General features: G+C 50.1%; 1 protein-coding gene across 1 annotated transcript in view; it reads left to right on the top strand.

The window, feature by feature from the left end:
• Positions 1 to 27,617, top strand: part of LOC127215563 (transcriptional enhancer factor TEF-3) — a 69,969-nt gene that overhangs the window by 28,470 nt on the left and 13,882 nt on the right. The window contains exons 3-10 of the mRNA XM_051175970.1: positions 2,012 to 2,266; positions 17,254 to 17,318; positions 17,526 to 17,588; positions 21,638 to 21,766; positions 22,825 to 22,868; positions 23,312 to 23,367; positions 26,129 to 26,271; positions 26,918 to 27,091. Of these exons, the coding sequence (XP_051031927.1) occupies positions 2,012 to 2,266; positions 17,254 to 17,318; positions 17,526 to 17,588; positions 21,638 to 21,766; positions 22,825 to 22,868; positions 23,312 to 23,367; positions 26,129 to 26,271; positions 26,918 to 27,091 (929 nt within the window). The remainder of the gene's footprint in view (positions 1 to 2,011; positions 2,267 to 17,253; positions 17,319 to 17,525; positions 17,589 to 21,637; positions 21,767 to 22,824; positions 22,869 to 23,311; positions 23,368 to 26,128; positions 26,272 to 26,917; positions 27,092 to 27,617) is intronic.

The following is a 27,617-nucleotide window of genomic DNA, read 5'->3' as shown; positions in this document are numbered from 1 at the left end:
GTGTGTGTATTATGTGTAAGTGCAGGCTGATAGGTGTGTGTGTGTGTGTGTTATGTGTAAGTGCAGGCTGATAGGTACCATGGGACCCACATGGAGATCAGAGAGGAGCTTTCTGCCTGTCCCTGCCTCCCAGGTCATTGCATGAGTGCTGGATCCATAGGTGTTTACTGCAGCAGCCAGCTTTTTAGAGGACTAAACTTAGGTCATCTGTCTTACACAGTGCTTTTTTTTACCTACTTGACCATTTCCTTAGCTTAACTCACTGTCTCTTGGTCCCGACTGTGTCCTTACACCAGGCAAACTGGCTAGTGGGTTTCGGGAATTCTCCTGTGTCTTCCTCTCACCTCCAGTGGGAGCATTGTGGTTATGGACACGGGCTTCTTCCTTTGACTAGAGATCCAAATCTGGGCCTCACAGCGAGTACTTTACCCATTGAACCACATCCAACCCATCGGAGTTTGCGTTCCGGATGATGGCTGTTTGCTTTACCAGATTGGAGATACATTTTCTTGAGTCCTTTAGTATTTCTGGTGAAACCCACTACTAGTTTAATAGTTTTTTCTGGGCTGGGGGTAGATACAGCCATCTTCTTAGCATGCAAGAGGCCCTAGGTTCCAACCCCACTAGTTTGTGGTCACTATTCTGCTCATTTTCATCTGGGATGCTTTTTAAGGCTTGTTTTGGGGATTATGTTTATTTTATTTGAATTTATCCTGCTTAAGATTTATTATGGGCTAGGCATGGTGGCATACACATCTTTAATCCCAGCACTCAGGAGGCAGAAGCAGGTGGATTTCTGTAAGTTTGAGGCCAGGCTGGTTTACAGAATGGGTTCCAGGACAGCCAAAGCTGCACAGAGAAACCCTGTCTTGAGGGGGGTGGGGGGATTCATTTGGTTCCAGAATTAGAGGATTCAGATCCTTCATCAACTGAGGGACTCTTCCTTTTAACTGTGGCTTTGCTTCATTTCCTGGAATTATTTCTTGTGCTCCTAGCGTTTGAACCCTTGCTAGGCAGGGGCTCTGTCACTGAGCTAGGGATGCCCACCATCTTCACCTCTCACCAGTGTACAGGCCCCAGACTGGAGGTATGTTCACACGAAGGCACAACAGCGCAAGAGTCTATATCTGTTAGACAACAGCTCTCCCCTCCCCCGCCCCCTGGCAACCTTCATGACACTTTATCTTTAAGAATGCGCATCGCCTTCTATGTGGGCACCCATACTGTCTTTTTTTCCATGACTGGTATTGTTTAACATAATACCAGCGCTCATCCCTGTCATAGCCTGTCATGGCCTGTGACAGGGTTACCTTCCTTTTTAGTGCTAATAGTAGTCCATCGTATACCCATACCTCATTCTCTACTCACGGAGGGATGAATGCAGGACGCCCTCCCTTTTTTGGCTGTTGTAATAGCGCTGCTGTGAACATTTGTATACAGCTGTCTTTTGGAGCTCCTATTTTCAATTCTTTTGGGTATATACCAAGAAGCAGGATTGGTGGATCACATTATTATTGTTGTGGCTGTCGTCGTTGTTATTATTTATTGTTAGTGCTGAAGCTAGAACTACTCAAGCATGCTCAACAAACCCTCTATCACTGGCCTCCCTCCCCTGGCCTTCATTTTAAGTTTTTGAGGATTTTGCATACTGTTTCCATGGCATTTGGACTGTTTCACCTCCTGTATAATATTTAAGATCTTTTTTGCCCAGAGTTTGTTTGGTGTCAGATTAAATCTGTCCCTGTGTTGTGTCTTTGTCTCCTACTTCCCAGCCTTAGAGGTCTAATTAGAGGGGTCTTTTGTGCTCATTGGACAGTTTGGACACTAGGCTGTTGAGGGAAAGCAACCTGTTGAAGCCTCCCTGACTCCTGAACCCCCACAGCCCCCCCCCCCAGACTTTTCACTTTGTTCCCTGAGTAACCGGTCTGGTACTGGAACACTCTCTGGGTGTCCCATGTCCTGCAGCCTTCTCGGTCCCCTCTTAACCTCTGCCATGTTTTGGCTCTAACAGGTCCAACGGGCGCTCCTCCAAGCCGAGCCTTGGAGGGCAAGGCCGGCACCATTACCTCCAAAGAGTGGAGCTCTCCCGACTCCCCCGAGGGGAGCAGCATCTCTGGGGGCAGCCAGGCACTGGACAAGCCCATCGACAATGATGCAGAGGGCGTGTGGAGCCCGGATATTGAGCAAAGCTTCCAGGAGGCAATGGCCATTTACCCACCCTGCGGCCGCCGCAAAATCATCCTGTCGGAGGAAGGCAAGATGTATGGTAAGGAGCCTGTTGGAGCCGGGCAGAAGTTCAGCAGGATGGACACAGTAACCTCGGGTTCCCTCCAGATGACCTCTTGTGATTTCTACTAGGTGCACAGTGCTTTCTTTTACCCTGAGTCTGTCCAAACACCTGAGTAAGAGAAGCATGGGAATGGGTGAGGAGAGCAGAAATCTGCTGAGGGGACTGTGTTAGCAGAGAAACAATTTTCCAGCCAGGTGGTGGTGGTGGTGCATGCCTGTGAGCCCAGCGGGAGGCAGAGGCAGGTAGAGCTCTGTGAGTTTGAGGCCAGCCTGATCTACAAGAGCTAGGGCTACACAGGAGGGAAAAAAAATTTTTTTTCCTTTGTTTGAATGTTTGTTGTTTGAGGTAGGGTTTCCCTTTGTATCCCTGGTTGTCCTGGAACTCATTCTGTATATCAGGCTGGTCTAGAACTCAGAGATTCTCTACCTCTGCCACCCAAGCTCTGGGGAACTAAAGGCATGTGCCGCCACTGCCTGTCAGTAGAAAGTTTAATGAAGATCACAGTGGATGGAATAACTATCTCCACAGGGCAGAGTAAACATCCACTCTCTCTGCCTCCCTCTCTCAACCTCCCCCTCCCCCCCCATCATCATAATCAAATGCTTGCTCTCCATGCTGTCAACCTTGGCTATAAAGAGTGACAAGAACAGGGGACTTCACCTGCGAGTGTAGCTCAGTAGTAGAGTGTTTGCCTCATATTAGGAAACATCTGGAGTTTAATCCCCAGTACCACAAAAAGAAAGGAAAAAAAAAAAAAAAAAAGGAAGGAAAAGGAGCACGAAGGAGTCCATTTGGAATAGGACTCCTCCTGCTCCCTCCTCCCTCATTCATGCGCCCAGCACGTGCCAAGCGTTGTGGGTGCCAGGCATGGGTACAGCAGGTGTGATCCGTGTGTGTGGAGCGCGGAAGTGAACATACCTACAGCTAGCTGTTCTCCAAGGCAGGCTGTGAGGGCTGTGCCTTCCTGCAGGGAGGACCCATCCCCTTCAGCCACATGGGGAGACCAGCAGTCTATATGAAGCCTGTTGACCTGTGGAGGAGAGGACTCTGGGAAAATAAAAGCAGACCCAAGCTGAAGGAACAGCTGCTGCAAGGCCTGGCTCAGGGCTAGGTCAGGCTTCTACTTCCACCGGAAACGCCCTCAGGGCTCCCTCTGTGCTCCAGCTTGTTAAAGGCTGGACACCCAAAGGTCTGAGAAGGCCCGTGTACCTGGTGAAGTTAGGACAGCAGAGGCCTCCGCCAGCTTCCCGCCCAGCTGCCACCCCTCCCCACATGGGTTTCCATTCATGAGCGTCCCTTCCCCTCTCCCCGAAGCACAGGTGCTTTTTCAGCTGTTAGAGGGCTCTGTGTGGGGACTGAACGTATTAATTCCCTAGGGTGATTGACAGGTTCTCACAAGCCAGGTGGCTGAAAGCAACAGAAATGAGCTGAGAGGCTGGGCAAGGCAACCCATCATGTGTTCAGGGTCCCCCAAACCGGAGAAAGAGTCAGAGACAGCCCCTGCCCCCACTGTTAGGAGCCCTGCAACTTACAAAACTGTAGTTCACATGCAGAGGGCCCAGGTCAGTCCCGTGCAGGCTCCCTGGCTGCTGGTTCAGTCTCTGTGAGCCCCTCTGAGCCCAGGTTAGTTGATTCTGTGGGTTTTCTTGTGTCCTTGACCCCTCTGGCTTCTACAGTCCTCTCTCCCCTTCTTCTGCAGAACTCTGCTGGGGAATGTTTGGCTTTGGGTCTCTGCATCTGTAAACCGTCTTAAATAGATGAACTGGCCTGCAACTGTAGGCAAGCACCACATCCCCAAACCTGTTCTCTGCCATCTACATGCACACCAAGCCATGTATGTGCCCACCCTCCACCTCCCCACCCCGGGGCTGCAAATGTCTGTCACCCCTCCAGCATGTTCATGTATGTATACACATGGGAGCTCTCGTGTGCTCTCTCTCTCTCACACACACACAGAGACACACACAGAGACACACACACAGACACACACACACACAGAGACACACACACACACAGACACACACAGACACACACACACACAGACACACACAGACACACACACACACACACAGACACACACAGAGACACACACACAGACACACACACACACAGACACACACACACAGAGACACACACACACACAGACACACACACACAGACACACACACACAGACACACACACACAGAGACACACACACACAGACACACACACACACACACAGACACACACACACACAGACACACACACACACAGACACACACACACACACACAGACACACACAGACACACACAGACACACACACAGACACACACAGACACACACACAGACAGAGACACACACACACAGAGACACACACAGACACACACACACACACACACACACACACACACACACACACGGACAAAAACACACCAAAGTTAATGTGATTGGCTCTGTGGTCCCGGGTCTTTGGCTGCCTGCTTTAGGTTTAGTGACATTCTGTAAATCACACCGCTGTTGTAGCTGTCACATCCTTCACCTGCAGAAACTGTCATCCCCAGTGGAACTCTGTACCCCTTAAACTCCCTCCCCTCCCTCTTCCTCTCTATCTGTCTGTCCGGTTCATCTCTTTCTGATAAGGTCTCATATGTCATCCTGGTTGGCTTGGAACTCATGGTGTGGGCAAGGTTGGCCTTGACTCACAGGAATCTATTTACCTGCCTTTCCCTCCCTAGTGATAGATAGGATTTGTGTGTGTGCCACCACACCCAGGCAGCTACCGCCTCTTTCTCAGTGGATCTAACCATTTTAGGTCCCTCATCTGAATGGATAATTATCTTCTTTTCTTCTCCTCCTCCTGCCTTCCCCCTCCCTCCTCCTTTCCCTCCTCCCTCCTTCCCCTCCCTCCCTTCCTTCCTTCTCCTTTTCTTCTACTCACCCAGGGTCATGATCATGTTGTAATGTGTCAGAATTTCTGTCCATTGCATGTAGGTACCATACATCCATTACTTAAGCAGATGCTTGGATTTCTCTAGTGATTGTGGGTGGTTATTTCTTTCCCTGCTTTACATGTAAAGATGTGGGTGTTAAGAAAGTCTCTCAGGTAGTGAGCAGAGCAGGGGCTAGCAGCTTTTACCCCTCGCCCTCACTCTGAACTCCTGACTGTCCCTCCTGGCCCTGCTTCTGCCTGGCCTTGGGTCAGGTGGGTCATCCTCTGGACAAGGGGACAGGAGCATCCTGCTCTATCTGATGACTCACCTGGCCTGCGTGAAGGGAGGTCTCGCTGGGAGCCAGACACTGGTCTCTTCTTACCGGCTTGGGGGCGGCTAGCACTGCTGGGAGGTATACATAGCTCTGAGCTCATAGCAGCGTGTGGGGCAGGCCCCCAGGGAGGCTGACTCAGACCTCCTCTGCTCTGGCTGTGTTCCTCTGCTCCTCTCATCTTCCCTGGGGGGAGCTGTGGTACCCTATCCTCACCCCTCTTCAGCTGCCAGCAGGCCCAAGAGCCCTGTCTTTACACTTCCTGCATTCAGAGATCATTTCCCAAGTGGACCAGCCACTGGGCCCATAGTCAGCCGGCAGCAGATCCTAGAGTTGGGTCTGCGGCCTTAGTGTTTTGAGGACAGGGATTAGGCCTGTTATCAGCTCAGGCCACAGTACACCAGAGCAGAAGCCGCTGACCAGGGCCAGGCAGACATGCAGATGACACACAGAGCCACAACCCAGATTAACACCTGTTATTTCTGAGTCCAGGCACCCATACTTGTTGCCCCCCCCACCCCAACTTGAACACCTCTCATCTCTCCTGGACCAGCTCCCATGCCTGGGGTGGCAGCCTCCTGCTTACAGCTCCCTTCACTTTTGCCCTGTCACTGTGTGGCCCTTACTCTGTTGATGCCCATGCTATTTGTTCCGACCTCCTTTGGTTAGCCTGGCCACAGGTCCCTGGGAACAGGGAGGGAAGAAATAGCGACTTCTTCGCTCTTACCGCCACCTGCCTTTTCCCTTCTGTCCTTACTAGCTCATCTCTGTCCTCCTCCGTGAGGCTGGCTCCTTAATCCTGTGCCTCTGTTCTTTCTGGTCCTAGCCTTCACCTGCCTGGAGGTGGCTCTTGTGTGACTGAGTCTTTTTGTCCCTGCTTTCATTGCCTGTTTCTTCTGGTTTCTCTGCTGTGTCCCTGGCCTGCCATTGTGTTAGTCTTAATGAAGCATCATCCGTCTGGAACCTAGCTTGAGTGGGGGGTGGGGAATTTCTGTCCTCCATGACTCCATGCTAATGAGATAGTAAGTGACCCAGACGGGCATGTAGGGTGTAGCCAAGAAACCAGAGAGGGCTGGGTTACGTTGGGCATTTCTGGAAGGAAGTGGAGCCTGATCTGAGGGTGGGAGTGCTAAATGCGCTCTAGGCAAGGGAACTAGAGTGTCACACCAGTTCACAGGTAGGCTTTGACACGGAGAGACCCAAGTAGAGCATCTAAACAACACGCTATCAGGGAAAAGACCTCTCATTTAGAGACGAGTAACACACCTGTTAAAAGGGGGAATCTGGCTAGACCTCAGCAGCCTAAGGCTGGAAGTCTTGTCAAGTCTTTACTGAGGGTTGGAAGCCTGAGCCTCTGACTCTGTCTTAACGCCATGACATTGTTCTTGGTGCCGTAGTTTGGTTTCCATTGCTCTGGTAAAACAACTTAGGGAAGGGTTTATTTGACTGCAGGTAACCGGCTATCGTAAAGGGGAAGCCACGATAGGAACTCAAGGCAGGGACCCGGAGTCAGGAACTGAAGCACATATCCTGGAAGGATGCTGCTTGCTGGCTCGCTCCTCATGGTTTGCTCAGCCTGCTTTTTCCATACAGCAGAGGACCACCAGCCCATGAGTGGGAGCATTGCCCTCAGCACAGGCCAGTCTGATGGAGGCGGTATTTTTTTCTTTCAGTCACAGCTCCTTTTCCCCAGATGACACTAACTGTGTCAAGTTGCTTGTGTTTCCAGCATCCTCTTAGGCCACAACCTCTCTCTGGCTTCTTCAGGCCCGTGGAAAGCTACTTATACCACCCTGATGGCAGGTGTGATCTGGAGTAAGACTTAACCTTGCTGAACATTTGTGTTTCTCCTCTGGACAATGTGTTGGTAATACAGCCAGCCCTGAGGGGAGTCTTCTGCTTTCCTTTATTTCTTGGCAGGACTATGGATATTAAGCTGTTTGTGCGGGCAATGGTCAGGGCTGTTAAATATGTTCATGGTTTTTCTTTTCTTTTTTATCTTTAACAATCATAACTTTGGGGGCTGGCTCAGTGGGCAAGGGTGCTTGCTGAGCAAGCATGAGGACCCGAGTTCAAATTCTAAGCAGTCACAAGTGCCTGCTGGGTGGAGATGGGAGGGTTGCTGGAGCTTGCCATCCTACCTCCATATGCATTGAGAGACCCTCAAGGAGGTGAGTTGGGATGAGACAGTGCAGGACATGGGGCATTCTTGTCTTCTGTATGAGGATGTTCGTACCCACATGTACATAACACAACATTATTATTTTAAATTACATTTCACTGATTTATTTTGTGTGCCTGTGTGTGTATATGTGTAGGTGCCCATGTGCCATGGCATGTGTGTGGAGGTCAGAGGACAGCTGTCAGTAGTCTGTTCTCTCTTTCTACCATGGGGTCCCAGGGGTCAAACTCAGATCATCAGACTGGAAGCAGACACGACACCTTTATCCACTGAGCTATTTGTCTCACCAGGGTTTTGTTTTTTTTTTTTATGGTGCTGAGGATGGAACCCAAAGTCTTGTGTACACTTGCAGTCACTCTAGCATTGAGTCCCAACCCCAGCTTGATACACCTATATCATTGTGCAGCCACTCCTATCCATTTCTAGAACTTTTTCATCACCCACAAACAATAATTGCTTGGGCCCTAGCAGCCATGATAACAGCATCTTTTTTCCTTCTTTCCTTCCTTCCTTCCTTCCTTCCTTCCTTCCTTCCTTCCTTCCTTCCTTCCTTCGCTCCCTCCTTTTTTGGTCTTTCAAGACAGGGTTTCTCTGTGTAGCCCTGGCTGTCCCAGAACCCGCTCTGTAGACCATGCTGCCCTTGAACTCACAGAGATCCGCCTGCCCTTGCCTCCTGAGCGCTGAGATCAAAGGCGTGTGCCACTGCCATCTGGCTTTTTATCTTATCTTACTTTTTATCCCTGTTGATTGGCCTCAGAAGCATAGAGTCAAAGTTTATGTCAGTGTTTGCGAAGGGCTTTGTCTTTATGAAACACACAACTTACACTGAGCTACAGCCTTAATCCAAGTCTGACTTGCTAGCCCATCATCAGCCAAAGAACTTCTATGTTGTTTGTGTCCTTTGGCTGTTATGACATTGATGACAATGCTAGTGATCATTATGTCAGTGTTTGAGCCCTTCTCTGCAGTTCCTTTGGGAATCCAGGAGAGGAAGGAATTGTTGGCTTCTGTGGTGATTTTATGTTTAACTTTTAAAAACAGCGTTTAGCTGGGTGTGGTGGTGCATGCCTTTAGTCCTAATACTCAAGAGGAAGGGGCAGGAGGATCTCTCTGAGTTTGAGGCTTGCCTGGTAGACATGGAGTTCAAGGACAGCCAAGGCTATGCACTTAATGAGGCCTTGCCTCAAAACAAGCAAACAAATGAGAGAATAAACAAACAAATAGATAACAATGTTTACTATTATTTTCTTGTTGCTGGAATAAAATACTCTGATAGAAGCACTTAAAGGCTAAAAGTTCAAAGTTACATTCTACCATGGAGGTGAAGTCATGACAGCAGAAGCTTGAGGCAGCTGGTGGCACATCTACAACTAAGAAGTAGAGATGGTGAACTTTATAAGCAATTAAGTGTTTACTCTATGTATATGGATTTTTTTAATGTGCATTATGTGTATGCCTATTCGAATGAAAGCCCCTCCTGGGACTGGAGTTCCAGGTAGTCCTGAGCAAACCCTGAGCAAACACGTGAATGCTAGGAGTCAAGAACCTTCATCCTTTGGAAGAGCAGCAAGTGCTCGTAACTTCTGAGGCATCTCTCCAGGCTTATATGTGTGTATGTGTGCGGAGGGGGTAGGCGTAGGCAGAATTTTCTGTCCCACCAGCTAGCTCCCAAATAACTACACAGAGACTTATTACTGATTATAAATGCTTGGCCAATAGCTTAGGCTTGTTACTAACTAGCTTTTACAATTTAAACTAACCCGTATTTCTTATCGATATTTTACCATGTGACTCTGTACCTTTCCTCATTACAGCATGTTTATCTTGCTTCTCCGCCCTTCTTTACCCCAGTGCTGGCTTCCTGTCTGCAAGTCCTGCTTAGCTGCTGGGCATTTAGCTCTTTCAGCTCCCACAGGTTGCTGGTTCTCCTTCCTCAACCATGTGAGTCCCAGCAAAAGCTCAGGGTGCCAGTCTTGGCACACCACCCTTCCCACTGACTCACTACCTCCAAGGCTGATGAACCCTTATGCTTAGTTTCCCTTCTCCTTTCCATGCATCCAACTTGAATGATGCTGCCCCTTTAGGGGACTCTTTTCAATTCAATATAATCAAGGTAATTCCTCACGGCCAAGTCCTGAGCCTAACTTAATCTAAGTAACCCCTCACAGCTGTGCTTAGTGGCGCCTCTCCTAGAGATACGAGATCAAGTTGACAGTCAGTAGTCACCCATTTCCCACAGTGAGTGGCCTACTTTGTATCCATCCCCACCCCAGGGAGGCAGAAGGTTCCAGTTTTTCCACATGCTTGCCAACCTTGTTATTTTCCCGTTTCTGATCATAGCCATGCGAGTAGGTGTGAGGTGGTATCTTATAACAGTGATACTCAATGATGCTGAATACCTTTTCACGTGGACAGTCTCTCAGGCAGCTGTGATGATGAGCACCCCCCCCCCCCCAGTTAGGAGAGTGCAGACAAAATGTAGACCTGAGAGCAATAGTCCTTTCTCTCAAGGAGCTCCATGTTTAGTGGGGACTGTGGTACGGAGCTCAACCAAGGGACCTGAAGCTCAAACCATCAGCTGGGGAGTGGAGGAGGGAATGGACATACCTCCATGTTCAGGGCAAGCTGTTGGGGGTGCCAGCCAACAACGATGTAGAAGTGACTGTTCCAGGCAGGATTGTGCTGGTGGGACAGCAAATCTAGAGGGATCGTGTCTAGGACAGGCAGGCTGGTGGGGTTTGTGGAAAGCAGAGAGGTCACGATGAGACCGTGGTGATTCCTCAACAGAGGTCCCCACCCGCAGCCTGTGATCAGGCCGAGTCATTCCTTCCTTCTTGGGCAGCCCCTTCCCCTGGTGGGCCATGGATCTGGGCTGTGTATGCTAGCTGTTGGACACTTGTTTTCTGACAGATGGGCCTACCATCTGTCGGGGATGTCCTTCCCAGCCCCTCCTCGGTCCTCTCTGGGGTGGGCCAAGACCACCTGCCACATTGCAATGTTCAGCTGCTCAGAGTCTCCTCCAAAGGCCAGGGTGGCCTCCTGCTTCTCTGGTTTGTGAACTCAACTGCTGAGGGGCTGAAGCCTACAGGTATACAGGACGTGTGTGTCTTTCTCTCGCTCCTGAACTGTCTGAACTATTTATCCTGTCCCTTCTCCTTCCTCTCACACCCCCTTCCTCCCATGTTTCTCCTTTGGTGGGAGATTGGAGGAGGGTTTATCTGTGTAGCTTTGGAGGCTGTTCTGGAACTCACTCGTAGATCAGGTTGGCCTCGAACTCACAGAGCTCCGCCTGCCTCTGCCTCCCTAGCGCTGGGACTAAAGATGTACACCACCACTGCCTGATGGTGAGAGATGTTTTTGAGACATCCCACTATAGAGCTCAGGCTAGCCTTGAACTCATCCTGTCGCAGGGGCGGGCTTCCATCTGAATTTCCTCCTGTCTCAGTGCTGAGATTATGGGATGGGCGTGTCCCACCTCTCCTGGTGGTCCTGCAGGGTTCTTCTTGTCAAGGCTCCTTTTTAGTAGCTTGACATACTTTGGGAGTTCTCCCTCCAGGACCACACTCCTGCCTCCCACCCCACTACCCCACCCATTCTTCATCCTGCCTAGCCATCTTTTCGCCCCCTAAATAAATAACTCTTTAAAATGAAACAAAGGAGAAATTAAAGAAAGGAAGAAAGGAAGAAAGGAAGGAAGGAAGGAAGGAAGAAGGAAGAAAGAAAGAAAGAAAGAAAGAAAGAAAGAAAGAAAGAAAGAAAGGGAGAAAGAAAGGAAGAAAGAAAAGGAGGGTCTGAGGCCAGTCTGCATAAATTTGAATCTCAGCCACTTGTGATCTTGATAACTTACTAAACTTCCCCGCCCGCCCGTAGCATGGAAGTGACATTACCAGCTGCATGGAGCTCTGTGATGATTTAGCACAGAGGCTTGAATACAGCTGTGACTTCCATATCTGTATGTGTGTAAACACCTCTGCTGATATGGCGGGGTATCTGGTCACTACTGATAACACTGCAGGAGTCAAAGGGAAGAAACAGCTAATGGTTGCTCTGAGCATATTGGTGTGAATTGGATAACAACCACCCTGGGGGCGGTGTGTGGCTGCAGTGACCTTTCGTGTGACAGGAAGGAAACTGTACTTGTTCCTCTTGGCTCCAGACACCCTCAGAGGCTCCTCTTCTACGCTGGGGGCGCGGAGACAAGAGAATGCAAAGTTGTGGGCAGCATGCTGACCAGAGGACTGGATACTGTGTGACCAACCTGTAGCCATAGAATTAAAAATGGCAGCTCCTAGGAGAGAAGGGAGAATTTGGACTGGTAGAGGCCAGGGAATGTGGAGGGAGATGCTGGTCCGAGGGTCAAAGATCCCACTGGGCAGGAGGGAACTTAACAGGCTGATTACACAGCAAGGGGTGTTCCTCAGAATTACTGAGAGCTATTTTCTTTTCTTAGGTTATTGAATTCCTGACTGGCCTGGAAATTTATTATGTAGTCTAGTCTGATCTTTAAACTTTTTTTTTTTTTTTTTTTTTTTTTTTTTTGAGGAAACAGGGATGGTAACACACTTGTCATCCACCACTTGGGAGGTTGAGGCAGCATCGGCTTTTTGCATTGAGTGCTCCCCCTGGGCTTGGAAGAGGGTTTCAGCTGACTTGTGTGGTGGCCTGTCCTGTGAGAGATATTTCCCAGGATCCCCTTGGGCCTGGCTCAGTGCCACAGGCAAGTGGCCTGGGCAGTCATCACTCACATCTGTTAATGGATGATCTGGAACTCACTATGTAGATAGGTTGTCCTTGAACTCAGAGATCCATCTGCCTCTGCCTCCTGAGTACTGAGATTAAAGGTGACTAACCACCACTCCTGGTTCTAAGATCGAATCTGTGTGTGCATCATGAGTTTATGTGAACCACATTCCTGTAGGCCCACATTCTATAGAGTGCACACTAGGGCATAGGCTTCCCAAGAAACTAGAGTTACAGGATGTGGGTGCTGGGAACTGAACCTGGGGCTTTTGCAAGAACAGAAGATGGTCTTAGGCCATTGAGCCTTCTCTTCAGCCCTCACCCTTTTAAAACACAGGGTCTTGCTCTATACTTCAGGTAAGCTTGAGACAGAGCCCTCCCTTGTGCGCTACCACACCCAGCCTCTAAACTTTTAAAGTTTGTTATTATTGTTTGAATTTTTTTTTCCCTTTGGTTTTACAAGACAGTATTTCTTAGTATAGATTTGGAGCCTGTCCTGGAGGCTGACCTTGAACTCACAGGGATCCGCCTGTCCCTGTCAGGGATTAATCTGCTGGGACGAAAGGCATGTACCACCATACAGCTAAATTTTTGATAAGTAGGCTTATTTACGAAAATGAAGATTGGGAGGAGCTCCAAAGGAAGACACTTTTAATTGAATAACGTGTGTGTGTGTCTCTGTGTGTGTGTGTCTGTCTGTCTGTCCGTCTGCCTGATACAGGTTCCTTGTATACACTAGGTAAGATGCTGATGTCTCCAGCTCTCTTTATCCCTTTTGTTTGTTTGTTTGAGACAGGGTTTCTCTGTGGCTTTGGAGGCTGTCCTGGAACTAGCTCTTATAGATCAGGCTGGTCTTGAACTCTTCATCCCTTTTTTTTTTTTCTCTCAAGAAACTATCTCTGATGTTTCTGAAGCTGGTGTCCAGCCCTGGCAGGAACAATCCTCCTGCCTCTCAGCCTCCCACGTAGCTGAGACTCCAACCCTGCCACCACACCTGGCAGAACTTGGACTCTTTTCATCCGAGGGAGATGGGAAACCAGGGCAGCACTTTTTGGATTTTAGTAGACATGTCAGCTGCTGGGCCGAGAATAGCCTGACGCAGGAAGCCAGGTGATTAACAAATAATCCAGGCCAGAGCACGATAGCCTGGACCACAGAGCTGAGGAGGGGGAGAAGAGGCCCAATTCTGGGAATATTTTGAAAGTGGAACTGTGCTAGCCTCAGTCATTCCTTCATCTGTGCCTTGCTTTCATACATCGCGTGCCAAACACTGGAGATGTTAACGTGTTTGTTTTATGAAACACGGTCTTATTATACAGCCCAGGCCGACCTGTAGTTCCTGACCCTCCTGTGTCAGCTTCATAAGTGCTGGGTCGCAGGCATGTGCCCCCCCATTCCCAGCTTTGGAAGTGCAGACTGGAGGGAGAACAGCCAAGGTGTATTTTCCTCTGGTGTTGAGAATCTAACGATGACTGATGAGCTGCCAAGGCATGAGGGAGAGGAACAGCCCAAGACCTGTTTCCCAGATGGTCCCTGAGGTTCCGAACGTCCCCCGCTGTGCTGGCTAGTTTTATGCCACTTAACACCAGCTAAGTTAGTCATCAGTGAGGAGGGAATCTCAATTGAGAAAATGTCTCCTTAAGATGGACCACAGGCAAGCCTGGAGACATCTTCATTAGTATTTGATGTGAGGCCCAGCCCACTGTGGCCAGACTGGTGGGACTGGTGTTCCCGGGTCCTGTAAGAATACAGGCTGAGGAGCAAGCCAGTCAGCAGCATCCTCCATGGCTTCTGCATCAGCTCCTGCCTCCAGGATCCCTGTCCTGACTTCCTTTGCTGATATAAACTGTGATATGGAAGTGTAAGCCAAATAAACCCTTTCCCCTCCACGTTGCTTTGGTCGTGGAGTTTTATCGCAGCACAGTTATGCCACCTAAGACACCTGCCTTCCCTGTCGCTCCAGCTATCCCACCGCCAACGCTGAGGCTTGCCACCACGTCTCCGGGCTTGGATTGGCCTGTGACTCTCGGAAACCTCTTCTCTGTCACCCCTAACTTAACCCTGGCCTTTGTCTTTAAACGCTGATCACTTCTTTAGGCTAAGAATGTAGTCTCTTTCCTGCAGCAGAGGCTGAGCTACAACAGAGTTGTCCTTCTGTCTCTCATCCTGCCTCAAGGGGGGAAAAAAAAAAGATTGGGTTTTCTCTGTAGCCTAGGTTGGATTCAAACTTAAGACAATCTTCCCACGTTGGGCTCCTAAGTCCTAGGATGATAGCTATGGCTGCCATGCCTGGCAGAGTCCTCATTCAGCTCGTATGAAGCTCAGCATCCTAAGGCAGTAAAAATTTCCATGTGGTCAAATATAGAAGAAAGACTTTAAACTAGATTAAACTACATTAGAAGAAGGCTGGGTGGAGGTCCATGGAGGGAAGCGACTTGTCAAAGCCCCAAACTCTAACCAGTCATGGATGACTTAGGCTCGTGTTCCATGGCTGCAACACAATCACCTTTAGTTAGACACAGAGTAGAACAGCTGGACATTCGTGAGAGTGTCAGAAGCACTGATGGACCGCTAAAGGAAGGCTTGGAGAAGAGACATCTTTCAGACTCACGTTTCTTAGGTGCAGCCTGGCTCACAGAGCGCCCTGGACCTGACTCTCCATCCCTTCCCTCCTTCCTTAGACACAGACAAGCCAGGGCTCCCAGGCCAGCGCATCTTCCTGGCAGTTGAGGGCTCTTAATTTGGACTTGGCCATGGGGAAAGGTCAGCTTGGGGCCAGCCGGCTCGCCTCACCTGCCCCTGCAGCAGCAGCTTCCTCACGTGGCCACTCCACCCTCAGCTGACAGGGCAGGCCTCTGCTATGCCCTCTGGCCTAGATGTAGAGCAAAGAGGTGACAGCTTCCTTTACCTCAGCCTTCCCTCCCCACCCCTCCTCCCCCATGTCGCCCTCCCTCCTTCCCTCCCTCCCTCCCCATCCGTCTTCTCCCATACTGCCCTCCTTCCCTCCCTCCCCACCCCTCCTCCCCCATGCCGCCCTCCCTCCCCACCCCTCCTCCCCCATGCCGCCCTCCCTCCCTCTTTCCTTCTTTTTTTGAGACAGGGTTTCTTTGTGTAGCCTTGGGTGTCCTGCAACTCACTCTGTAGACCAGGCTGTCCTCGAACTCAGAGATTTACCTGCATCTGTCTCTCAAGTGTTGAGATTAAAGACTCACCACCACTACCACCATCACCTAGATAGCTATCTGATATTTGATGGGAGATGCCATTCTGTAAATATGTTTCTCTTATTGGTTAATGAGTAAAGCACTGTTGGCCAATAGTAAAGCAAGATAGGTGGGATTAGGAGACTAGGAGGAGAGAGGAAGGAGTAGGGAGGAGTTTCAAGATGGTGGACTGAGAGAGAAGAATGCTGGGGTCTCCGGTAAGATGAGACCACGTGGAAACACTTAGATTAATAGAAATGGGTTAATATTGAAGACAGAGCTAGCCAAAAAGCAATGATAGTAACAGGCCAACAGAATTATGTCTAATACAGTGTCTCAGTGTGTTTGGGGCTGGTGTGGCTGTGGGACCAGGCTGGCTGGAAAACTTGCTTTTAACAGATACTCTTTATTCTTTCCTACCCAGCGACCAAGGTCCCACTGACCCACCTGTTCCCCAAGCCTGAACTTACCCCTCATCCATCCTCAAACTCATCTGTTTGCAACATATGATTGCTCTATTGTGTGGCTATGTGCCTCCTAACCTAGGTACTGAGTTCTGTTTATGGACAGAAGTAGGAGAATCAAGGATGGTCGTTTCCTGGCCAGCCAGGGCTAGATAGCAAACAAATGGACACATAAAGCAAAATAACAACTACAAAACCAGGCTGAGGATGTAGCTTACTTAGGTGGTAGAGTGCTCGCCTAGCATACACAATGCTCTAGGCTTGGTTTCCAGCGCTGTATAATAGGCATGGTGGCTGTTATTCCAGCACTTAGGGTACAGAAGCAAGAGGATCAGAAGTTCAGAGTCATTCTCAGATACACAATGAGTTCAAAGTCAGCCTAGGCTGCATGAGATCCTGCCTCAATACTAATAAATAAGAGTAATAATAACTCAATAAATCTTCTTTGATCTCATTTATAGTAATAGGGGATGTGGCTGGCTCTTATAGCTGTTGAGAGTCCTGGAAACAGTGTAGCCTTCAGGTGGCGGCTTTTTAAATGTTAGATGAAGCCTGCTACCTGGTCTGAGGCAGCGCCTTGGACTAAAGAAGTTGCCTGGGTTTTGGTTTTGGTGAGGTAGGATTGGGAATAAAGGCCTCTGCCTGCTGTACAGATCTTCAACACTGAGCTCTGTCTCCTGGGAGCTCTCTCTCTATGAAGATGGTAACTGTTAGAATTTCACTTCCCATCCTCCCTGTGTCTCACCCCCCCCCATTGCCCACCAACCATCTTTAAGATCCTCCTCATTCTCAGAAGCAGCAGGAAAACTATGGTAGTCTCCTAGGCAGGGGACAGGCACTCCCCACACAGAAAGCCTGGGAGGGGCCAAGGTGTTTCAACAGCCACTGTGGGATGAGGAGCTTGGGCTGAGTGGCAGTGGCCCATGTGTCCCAATTCAGCTATTGTCAAGTTATCAGTCTGTCCAGTAAGGGTGTAGTCTCCACTCACTACTGGGATAACCCTGTGCTCCAAAGAGGGCAGGAGGGAAGGGAACTACAGAGCCCTTAATCCAAGTTCCACCATGGTGGGCAGAATGAGGGGCTCACCCTCAGGTACGTATGCCTCACTGAAAGGTTGTGGGTGTTTCTGTAGGTCGGAACGAGCTGATTGCACGCTACATCAAGCTCCGCACAGGGAAGACCCGGACCAGGAAGCAGGTGAGGCCAGAAGGTCGCCCCAGCCACCACACTTGCTCCCCAGGGGTAGGAGTGGCACCCTGGTCCTTCCCTTTACTAGAGTCAAACTCCCTCTCCAGGGTACTAGGGGGAGAAGTACATCATTGATGTTACCCTTGTGACCTGGGGCAGGCAGGAGTGAGCTTCCCTATCTGGGAGGTAGGAACAGGAGCTCTCTTTCTACAACAGGTCTCCAGCCACATCCAGGTGCTTGCCCGTCGAAAAGCCCGGGAGATCCAGGCCAAACTCAAGGTAAGGAAGACAGTGTCAGCAGAGAGAAAACCCTGGGACTTGGGGTGCAGTGGGGCTTCCCAGAAGTTGGGGCTCTTTTTCCAGTTGGGAAAGTCAACTCTGTGGGCTCTGGGCTGAGCCTATGGCCTCTCTGTAGATCTGTGTACATGGATGGTGGTCTCCTGCTGGGCTCTACCTGGGATTTAGTGTTGAAGGGCCCAGACTCAGTGTTTCTGTTCCCTCTGTGTTTCCATCCCTTCCCCAGAGGCCCCTCAGTGTAAGGTCAGTTGCTGGCAGGTCCCCTCAGATAGACAGTCCTCCAGGACTCTGGACTCGAGGCCTTGGGGGAACATTAGGAGGGAGTGAGCTCTGCAAGAGGTTGCTAGTTCTTAACCACAAGGCCACTTGTGAGAAAGGCCCAACCTTTGGACCCGTGGGTCAGACCAGTAGACACATCTTTGTTGAAGCAATGATACTCTCATTTTATTTTTCTCAAACAAAATCTCACCTCAGTATGACTTCCAGTGGGTCATTCTGGTTGTGGTCAGTTTGGCAAAGAGTAGGCCAGGGCTCCCCCTACCCTACCCACACCCCAACTCCTGAGCAGCCTCTCCTGCTTAAGGAAGAATCCCGTAGTGCCTCGGAGCCCAGTTAAAAGCTACTGGACTGGATGACCTCACATTATCTTGTCCATCAATGCTTTCCTTTTGTGGTGATTTCCAGACGGGATTTTTGGACACAGGGTTTCTCTGTGTAGTCATGGCTGTCCTGGAATTCACTCTGTAGACCAGGCTGGCCTTGAACTCACAGAAATGGGCCTACCTCTGACTCTTGAGTGCTGGGATTAAAGTTGTGTGCCACCACTGCCCAGCTTGTCCATCACCTCTCAGCTGATATGGGCCCAGAGGTAGAACCTCTGGCCTCTCTGCCTCCTGAGACGCCACACCCAGTGTCCTCACATTTCTATTCTTCCTGTCCTCGTCCCAGCTGCCCTCCACACCCCATAGCTGTGGCTCAGCCTCTCCATCCTTTGTCCCCAGGACAGCTGGCCTGCCTGCAGCTGTGGATCTCTCCCTGATACGCCCTCAACCCTAAAGACCCGCTTGTTTTCCATGTTCCCTCTGTGGTCTGCGTCTGACTCACTGAGATCCCAGGTGACAGCAGAGGACAGAATAGCTGTGTTATGTTTAGAGTGTCTAGGGAACTGTTCAATTCCTTGGGACATCTCTACTATCTGTATGTGTGTGCTTCATGGAATCACGTCTGTTTGTAACTTAAGACTTGAGGACAACAGTCAGTGGGCCTCTAGTCAGACATCAAGAGGCGCCACAAACCTCTTAAAACACCCAAATTGTCAAGTATCTGCATCTTTCCAGAAACTGCCCTGCCGTCTGGCCGTTGATGTCATCCTTACAAAGTCCTTTCCCCTTCCTCCTGCCTCACGTATTGAGGATGTGGTTTCCTGACTCTGTCATTTGTTTAGATTGAGGATACAGGAAGGGACACATGCTGCTGGCATGGAGCGGATGGAGCTCTCAGGTCTCGGGATGCAGTTGTTAATCTCAGCAGTCTTGAGGATATGGCTTGCCAAGTCACCTCAGGGAGAGAGCCCTGCCTGGGAGGGCTGGCCTGGAATGCCCTTTCCTCCTGGAAGTACGTGACTTCAGTGGCCAGAGTCAGCCTTGGAGAACAAGGCCCAAGTTCAGCCATAGAAGGACAGTGGGTAAGGGTGCCGGTGACAAATCTCACCAACTCACTGCTCTGAGTGGGGAACGAGCCCAGAGTGTCCTCCGTAGTGAGTGCTGGCTGCTGCCACCTCCTGATACAGTTCTACTGCCCCCTTGGCTGGCATAGCCCTCTCTGTACCAGCCTGGAATGTCTTACTCATTTTTTTCTGTGATGATAGAAAAATTCCTCAGACTGGAAAATTATTATTATTATTTTTTTAATGGAAGAAGGAGTTTATTTTAGCTTATGGTTCCAGAGGGATAAGTGTCCATCATGGCAGCAAGTATGAAAGCAGGAATGGGGAGGTTAGGGACCCCATCTTCAGATATGAATGAAGCAGAGAGAGAGAGAGAGGAAGAGAGAGAAAGAGAGAGAGAGCAGGAAGTTGGACTAGAAGATAAACCCCCAACACCTGTCCCCACTGATGCCCATCCTCCAGCAAAGCTCCGCCTCCCAAAGGTTTCATAACTTCCCCAAACATCACCACCAACTGAAATACATGGGCCTATGGGAGACATTTCCCGTTAAACTACCATACATAGTGTGTGCGTATAACAAAAGGCTTAGCTGTCTGGTCCGATGAATCTTAACGTATAATTATATCCTTGTAGCTACCATTTGATCAAAAATAGAATGTATTCAGCTCTCCAAAAATGTTCCGTGTGTCCTCCCAGACTGGGTAATTCTAAAGCAAAAAACTAGTCATGATTGTATGTGCCTATAGTCTTATCAGGAGGCCGGGACAGAAAGTTTTCAAGACCATGTGTTTGAGAACAGGCTGGACAATGTAGACGGGCTGTCTTTAAAACAAGAGAAACTGGCCATGATGGTGCATGTGTATAATCTCAGTTACTTGGGAGGATCCAGGTTCAAGACCAGCCTGTGCATTCCAGTGAGACCCTGCCTCAAATTTTTAAACAAAAAGGGACTGGTGGTATAGTTCGGGGGTAGAGCGCTTCAGTAGCATGTGTAAGGCCCTGAGTTCAAACCTCAGCATCATGAAAACAATGGGTAGGGGCTGTGGATAGAGCTACTACAGTGAGTGCTTAGCATGTGCAAGGTCCTGGACTCGGACTCCACACAAAAAGAAAACTAAAAGCAAGGAAGGTTTTGACAAACAGATGGTGATGGGACTGGAGAGATGGATTAGTGGTTAAGAGCATCTGTTGCCTGGTAGAGAACCTGGGTTTAGTTTCCAATACCTACACAGTAAGTAGCTCATAACCATCTGTAACTCCAGTTCCAGGGGATCTGACACCCTCTTCTGGCTTCTATAGGCACCAGGCATGTGCATACTGAATTGTATATACATCATACATGCAGGAAAAATGCTCACACACATAAAACAAATAACATAGGAAAAATGTTTCTGTGGCCCACAATCTGAGAACATGGCGGTAGTATCTATCCAGTATCTATGAGGGCTTTCTTCCTGCATTAAAACTTGGAGACGGGTACCACCACATGGAGAGCAAGCTAGCACAAGTCATTCTTCCTCTTCTTGTAGACTGCCAATGCCATTGTGGGACCTCACCCTCGTGACTTTGCTCAATCACCTTCCAAAGGTCCCATCTCCAAATACAGTCACCTATGAATTTAGGGGAGCATGTCTGAGCCACAGCATGGACCACTCTCTTAAGGCTAAATTCTCTGAGCCCATTCTTCACCTTCTAAGAGGAGCCTTCTGATCCTCTGTTCTCCTAGGGGTCAAAGTGCATTAGCATTTTTCAAGATCCTTTGTGTGCTGTCTCAGGCCATACCTGTTTCCAGACTTCTCCTGAGTGGCTTCTGGGTAGCCCGGGGACTACACTGCACCCTACCTCGAGTTGCTATGTGGGCTGAGGGAGATTGTCCTGGAGACGTTAAACTCCAGAGGTTATCTGCCAGTCTTGACTCTCGTACTCAAGGCAGACTTGGTTCTACCATCTTCTCATTCACTGTGAAGTACCGGTTCACTGAGTCTCTCCCTTCTATACGGATTGTAGCTGGGGCTGTGGGTTCAGTGGTAGAGCTCATGCTTATCATGCTTGACGCTTGGGGTTCCACCCCCAGCACTAGAAAGACACAGGGAGGAGATGGGGGAGGGGGTGGTTGGTCAGCCAGGCAGCCAGTCTGGCGTAGTCTCTAGTCAGTTTTAAGCTTCCACAACAGATGAGGAAACTGATCAAAGAAGCCAAGCCCCCTGCTCAGTCACCAGCACCTTAGTATGTCACAAACTTACATCTGGTCCCCAGCTCTGGCTACTGGCACTGGACAGCTTTTCTGACCCTAAGGCCAGATCATGCCTCCCCTGAGCCTGGCTGGTGGCCCTGCTAAGGTCCTCCCTTCCCATGTCTCCCCAGGACCAGGCAGCTAAGAACAAGGCCCTGCAGAGCATGGCTGCCATGTCATCCGCCCAGATCGTCTCTGCCACAGCCTTCCACAGTAAAATGGCTCTTGGCCGGGGCCCTGGTTACCCAGCAATCTCAGGGGTAAGTGGGGCAGCCCAGAGCAAGAGGCCAACATGGCTTTCCTCATATCGTCTCTTCTGTAGAGCTGAGCACAGTGGCCAGGCATGATCCCTCTCTTCTGAGCCCTCCCAGAGCCCATTCTAAACCGTGGCATTGCTGGTACTGCAATCACTGTTTGAAAATCTTAACAACACAGCAGGCCTCTAAAGAGATGCAGGGGAGCTGGCCAGATGAGAACTGGCTTAATTTATAGACAAGGAAGCAGAAGTCCACAGATTGGAGCCAAATCCTGAGCTTTGACTAGCACCACCGCATCCTCAAACAGTCCCCGTTCATTCACCCTTGACCCTACTCCTCCTGCTCAGCATCCCTGCAAAGCCCACCTTCCGTGTGGACAGATGATGTCTAGGGACAAACCTGTGCTCAGATTTTGATTTATTTTGTCAGCCTAACCACCAGTCTGTTAGCCACATCCACGTTGCCACACTGTTAGAATGTTCCAGAAATGGTTCCCCCCTTCCCGTGCTTGTGATATAGCCTCTTTAAGATGCCCCCACTTACACTAGCGTCACATGTGAGGAAGGGACATGTGTTAAATTCCACAGGCCTTTCCGCCATCATATTTCATAGGGAGTCTTAGAAAGTACTAGTTGGGATGTTAAATAGATAGGACATAAAATGATTGTGTACACACTTGTATCATGCTTGGTATTCGAGGTGGGAACCATGTACCTTATGCAAGCTAAGCACATGCTCTACCACTGAGCCCCGGGTAGATTTCTGGAATTTAGGAAGAGCCCTGAGTCTCGATGGGAGGGAGAAAGTGCAGGACAGCAGGCCTGGCTTTCTCTGTGGCGCACAGGGAAACGCACCTTGGTGTGGCTGCTGCCTATTAGCGTCAGCCAGCTAAACAGAGGCATTGGTTTTTCTTCCTCCCACTGCTAGAGCTGCCTTTCTTCCTCCTTTCACACCCCGAGGCCTGCATGGTCTCTCCCTTACAGACTCTTTCCATAATCCCCCTGGGCTCTGGCCCTGTGCACAATACTGCCAAGCTGAGTCTATACCTTTTACCTCCACAGTTTTGGCAAGGAGCTTTGCCAGGCCAACCTGGAACATCCCATGAGTGAGTATGGTTTGATTTCCTACCCCTAACCCCCTGAGATGAATTCACACCCCGGATTTTAGGAAATGGAGCCCGGCTTCAGGAGGGGGAGCAGGGGGAGACGAACTGTATTGTGAGATAGGCCTTTCCGGGATGGCCTTGACCTTAGGAATAAGGCTTCGCTCTCAGACATCACTTGCTTAGTCTGCATTGTCCACACTTGCTCATCTGGACTGGGTACGGGAGGGGCTCTGAAGCTTGACACCCAAAGAGACATCTGCTTGGTCTGGGAGAGCACGGGAGGTGGATTGCCCCAACAGACATATTGCTTCCATGATTCAAACACAAAACCTGAGGGAATTGGCAGGGGAGAGTGCTGGAAACCAATGCCTGCTAAGGCCGCCAATGGCCAGGCCAGCAGGGCTACCCTGAAGCTGACGCCTTCTGTCTTCTTTTTCCTATAGTGTGAAACCTTTCTCTCAAAACACCTATACTGTCCAGCCTCCGCTGCCTCTGCCAGGTAGGTAGATGGTGCACGATCCCCTTGTGTGTCACACTCTATGGCTCTGCCTCTGGACCCAGGCTCCCCAGCACCTGGAATCCTATTAGATGTCATGATGTCATGTGTCAAGACCGTACCTCCCATTTTTCTCTTGAAGCATTCTGCAGCCATTCTCACAGGTGCCATGGCATTGGGGGGGGGGCATCAAATGCTGTACTTCTTGCCAGTTGTGCTCAGGTCTGGCTGGGACATAGATTGGAAGGAAGTGCCCATGTCCGCAGGCTAACCCTGTAGGTACATGTGCTGGCTCTTCAGGCTTCCCACGTGGAGTGCTGCTTACTGCCTCTCAATTGGTAGCTGAGGGGCACTGGTTTGCAAGCCTAACTAACCCCTCCCTGGCATAGGAGACTCCGATGCCTGGAAAGTGAGATGGTTGGTCAGTGTGGCAGGAGAGGCATGCTGCTTTGGGCCCTTCCTCAGGCCTCAGTGGGCCAGCTCTGACCTCCTCTCTAGAGGCTTCCTCAGCCCCTTCCATGCTGCAGTCCAGGCTAGGCTTTCAACCTTCCTTGGAGAATGACCAGCTGTGACATTCCGGTTGCGGCCTCTCAGGCTTTCCTGCCACACCTGGTGTCTGATCACCGCTTCTTTTACCCACATAGGGAACGTCACTGAGTCCGACCCAGTCCTCATGTCCTGTCCTCTTCCCTCTGTACGTGCTGATGCGATCTGTACTCAGACCCTCCTAGTTCTTGCCTGGATTACTGCAGTGGCTTCTTAGTTGGCTGCCTGAGATTCTCAAAGCGTCCCTCTCATCATGCCATTTCCAGGCTTGAAATGCTCCCTGGCGCTGTGGTGCCTTCATGACTAGATCTGAGCCCAGCAGTAGATCTGCAGGACTCCTGAGACTCAACGACTGTGCTCACTGCTCTGCCTCTGAGCTGTGGCTAGACTGCTCCTCCTGGGCCAGGGATCCTCCTACCTGCCCCACCCAGGTTAGATGGCCATCGTTTGCCCAGCCAGGGCTCTGCAAACCTCTGTCTATCAGGGGTTTTCTTCCTGTTTGTGTGTGTCTGTGCCGCCAAAGCTGGTATCTGCGTGTTCTTGTAGGCATCCAGTGCTGTGAACACAGCAGTTCCTGGGTACACTGGGGCTGCAGGAAGGAAGGGAAGAAAGATTCGCTGGCTGCACTAAGCATGGGCTGGTGTGTTCAGCATAGTTGGCCACTCTCCTGGACTGTTCTTTCTTGGTCTCCTCTTTGTTTTTGGTTTTGTTTGTTTGTTTGTTTTTAAACCCTGTGCCTGAGTTCGCTGTTTCTGGAAGGAAAACCTGATTCATGAAGACTTTGCCCCAAATATGTCCTTTTCTGCCCTACCCTTTCACAATGAAGAAGGAATGAAAAACTGCTAAGCTCAGTGGCAGAGAGTTTGTCTAGAATACTATCAGCATAAAAACCACAGCTCTCATCTTAAAGGGAATAAGAGCTAGTTTATTCCGGCATCATTATGAGTGACTGTGGCCTGGGAACTCAGATTTGGTTACCCCAAATTTCATGTTCCACTGTGGGAACTATTTCACAGGGTTTTCATAGTTTTACTGAACAAAGAAAGTCATAAATGAAGGCAACTTTAAAATACACTGGTGGGTATGCGAGAGAGGTGGGTATGGTGAGATGGAGGAGCTATTCTATTGGTTTAAGGTGCTATGTGATGTCACTCTTAGCTCTTGGGTTTGCGGAGGCTTCTAAGAGGTTTCTATTTATTACCACGAGGTGTTAGTTCAGATACAGAGTGAGTCAAGGCACGGCTGTCCCAGAAGGCTAACAACACTAACCCAAGATAAAGTAATCAGCCTTTGACCCTATACATTTCCGGTCTCCACAGTACTGGAATTCCAATCGGTACAGCAGTCTCGGCGGACACAGAAACTCCTTCCAGGAGTTTTTGTTCATAGCCAGGCACAGCTTCTTTTCAAGAATTTTAGTTCACATTCCTTGCTCCAGGCAAGGTTCCATCCCCAGTATTATTACCAGGGTGGAAAAGAAGATTGCAGAACTGACAGTTTCCCAGACCCACTTAATTCAACCACTGGCTTTCCTTGATTTAGTTAGGAATGGGATCCATCCATCCTGTTTGCAGCATTGCAGGCTGGCTGCAAAGCCCGTTTCGAGCCACCAGTTCAGACATGTTCTTCCATGAAGTTGTGGCTTTCCAGATTCCCTCAGCTGGTTCCCAGCCTCCACCCCATCCCCACATTCGCTTTTGATGCTTCCCAGCTTGGGGTACCCTTTCCTTGCCTTCACTCAGGATTTGCCACTTGAATTTCATAACTTCCTTAAGCCTCGCTCACCTTGATCAGCCTTAGGAGCACCAAGAAGCCTCCTGTGGTGCCGAGCGCACACCTCTATCAGTGCTGGCCCAGGCCTGCCTTCATTGGAGCCCTGTGTTGTAGGTGGTGTTCTATGGGTCTGCTGCAACCGTGGGCCCTCCCAGAAACTTCCTGCTCCCAGGGCCGTGGAGTCATTATGTTAGTTGTTTCAACTGGCTCTAACTGCCTGGAGCAGAAATGGCCCTAGGGTTAGAGTCCTGCTGTGCCTGCCTGGCAGTTTTCCAGGCAGCTGGATCCATCTGCCTGGTGCAAGGGCCTGCGCAGGAGCCTGGGACCGCTGCCTGGCTCTTTCATAGGCTCTGTCTGGCCACTGGGCAAGCTTTTCACGGGTTTTATCCAGTCCTCACTGAGGATATCAGCAGGGAGGACAGTGTGTCTCTCTCCCTTCCTGTAGGCTTTGAGTCTCCTGCAGGACCCACCCCCTCACCCTCTGCACCACCGCCAGCTTCCCCATGGCAAGGGCGCAGTGTGGCCAGCTCCAAGCTCTGGATGTTGGAGTTCTCCGCTTTCCTGGAGCGGCAGCAAGATCCCGACACAGTATGTTTCCCGTGTCCGGCTGTCATCTTAATCTCAGAGGCTCTGCTAGTACTCTAGGGCCCCAGTCTAGGAGGCCCAGAGTAGGTCCCCAATCCCATAGGGCCCTGTCCTCCATCGAAGCGAGTCCTGAAGCTTCTGTCCCCATGCTACATGCCCCTGCCACCGGAGGCCCTGTCCCCAGTGCCCATTCTCATAAGTGGGTTCCACCCCTGGGAGTCCTGACTCCATAGTAGAGCCAGCAGGCCCAGAGGTGTCTGTCTTCCCCCCCCCCCCCCCCGCTTTCTTACCTTTCTCTCCGCTTGCCTGCCCACCCCCGCCTTTACTCTGTTCTTTCCCTTACTCTCTGTAGGGTTCCCACCTCAACCCTCCTTGGCTTCCTTTCTCCCTGCCAAGGTCCCTCAGGCTTCTCCATTGTCTCCTATTTCTTTTCTTACTCTGGTGTCCTTCTCTCTCCTTGGCTCTGGTGGTGGGAACTCGGGAAGCTGAGGGTTCAGCAGGTTGCCCCTGACCCATCTTGTCTCCCTTTTCCCAGGGAGGAACCTGAGAGATAAAGAGATTTGCCCCAGGCCACAAGTGAGGCAGGCGGTCGGTCTCTCTACTCTAGCCTTTGACATCCATCTCAGACTGATTGTTTTCCTGTCTACAGTACAGCAAGCACCTGTTTGTGCACATAAGCCAGTCCAGCCCAAGCTACAGTGACCCCTACCTCGAGACCGTGGACATCCGTCAGATCTATGACAAATTCCCAGAGAAGAAGGGTGGCCTCAAGGAGCTGTTTGAACGGGGGCCCTCGAATGCCTTCTTCCTTGTGAAGTTCTGGGTAAGCTCTGCGCCTCTCCTTCCTTCACTCACTGTATTGAGACAGTGCAGGAAGCTGGAAAGAGAGGGTACCGTGCTGTGGAGGAGGAAGATGCCACCGCGGGTAGGAGCCAAGCGACAGAATGTGGCAATGAGACCTTAGAGCCGCAGATGATGGAAGAGTTAGAAACGAGGAGTGTAGCTAAGGATGTCACCTGTTGCTGGAGTCTCTTTCCTGCCGTATTCTGCCTATCTTCAGCCCCAAATAAGCACACACAGACATATATTAATTCATAAACTGTTGACAGACGAGTAGGGCTTCTTATTGGCTCTGTATTATTATTATTACTATTGTTGTTGTTATATTGTTTTGTTTTTTTCGAGACAGGGTTTCTCTGTATCGCTTTGGAGCCTGTTCTGGAACTTGCTCTTTAGACCATGCTGGCTTCGAACTCACAGACATCTGCTAGCCTCTGCCTCCCAAGTGCTGGGATTAAAGGTGTGCGCCACCAACACCCAGTGGCTCTGTCTTAATTAATTAACCCATT

Source organism: Phodopus roborovskii, unplaced genomic scaffold (assembly GCF_943737965.1).
Source record: "Phodopus roborovskii unplaced genomic scaffold, PHOROB, whole genome shotgun sequence".
Classification (NCBI taxonomy): Eukaryota; Metazoa; Chordata; class Mammalia; order Rodentia; family Cricetidae; genus Phodopus; species Phodopus roborovskii.
Note: the sequence above shows the minus strand (reverse complement) of the source record. Positions and strands in the feature narration are given on the sequence as shown.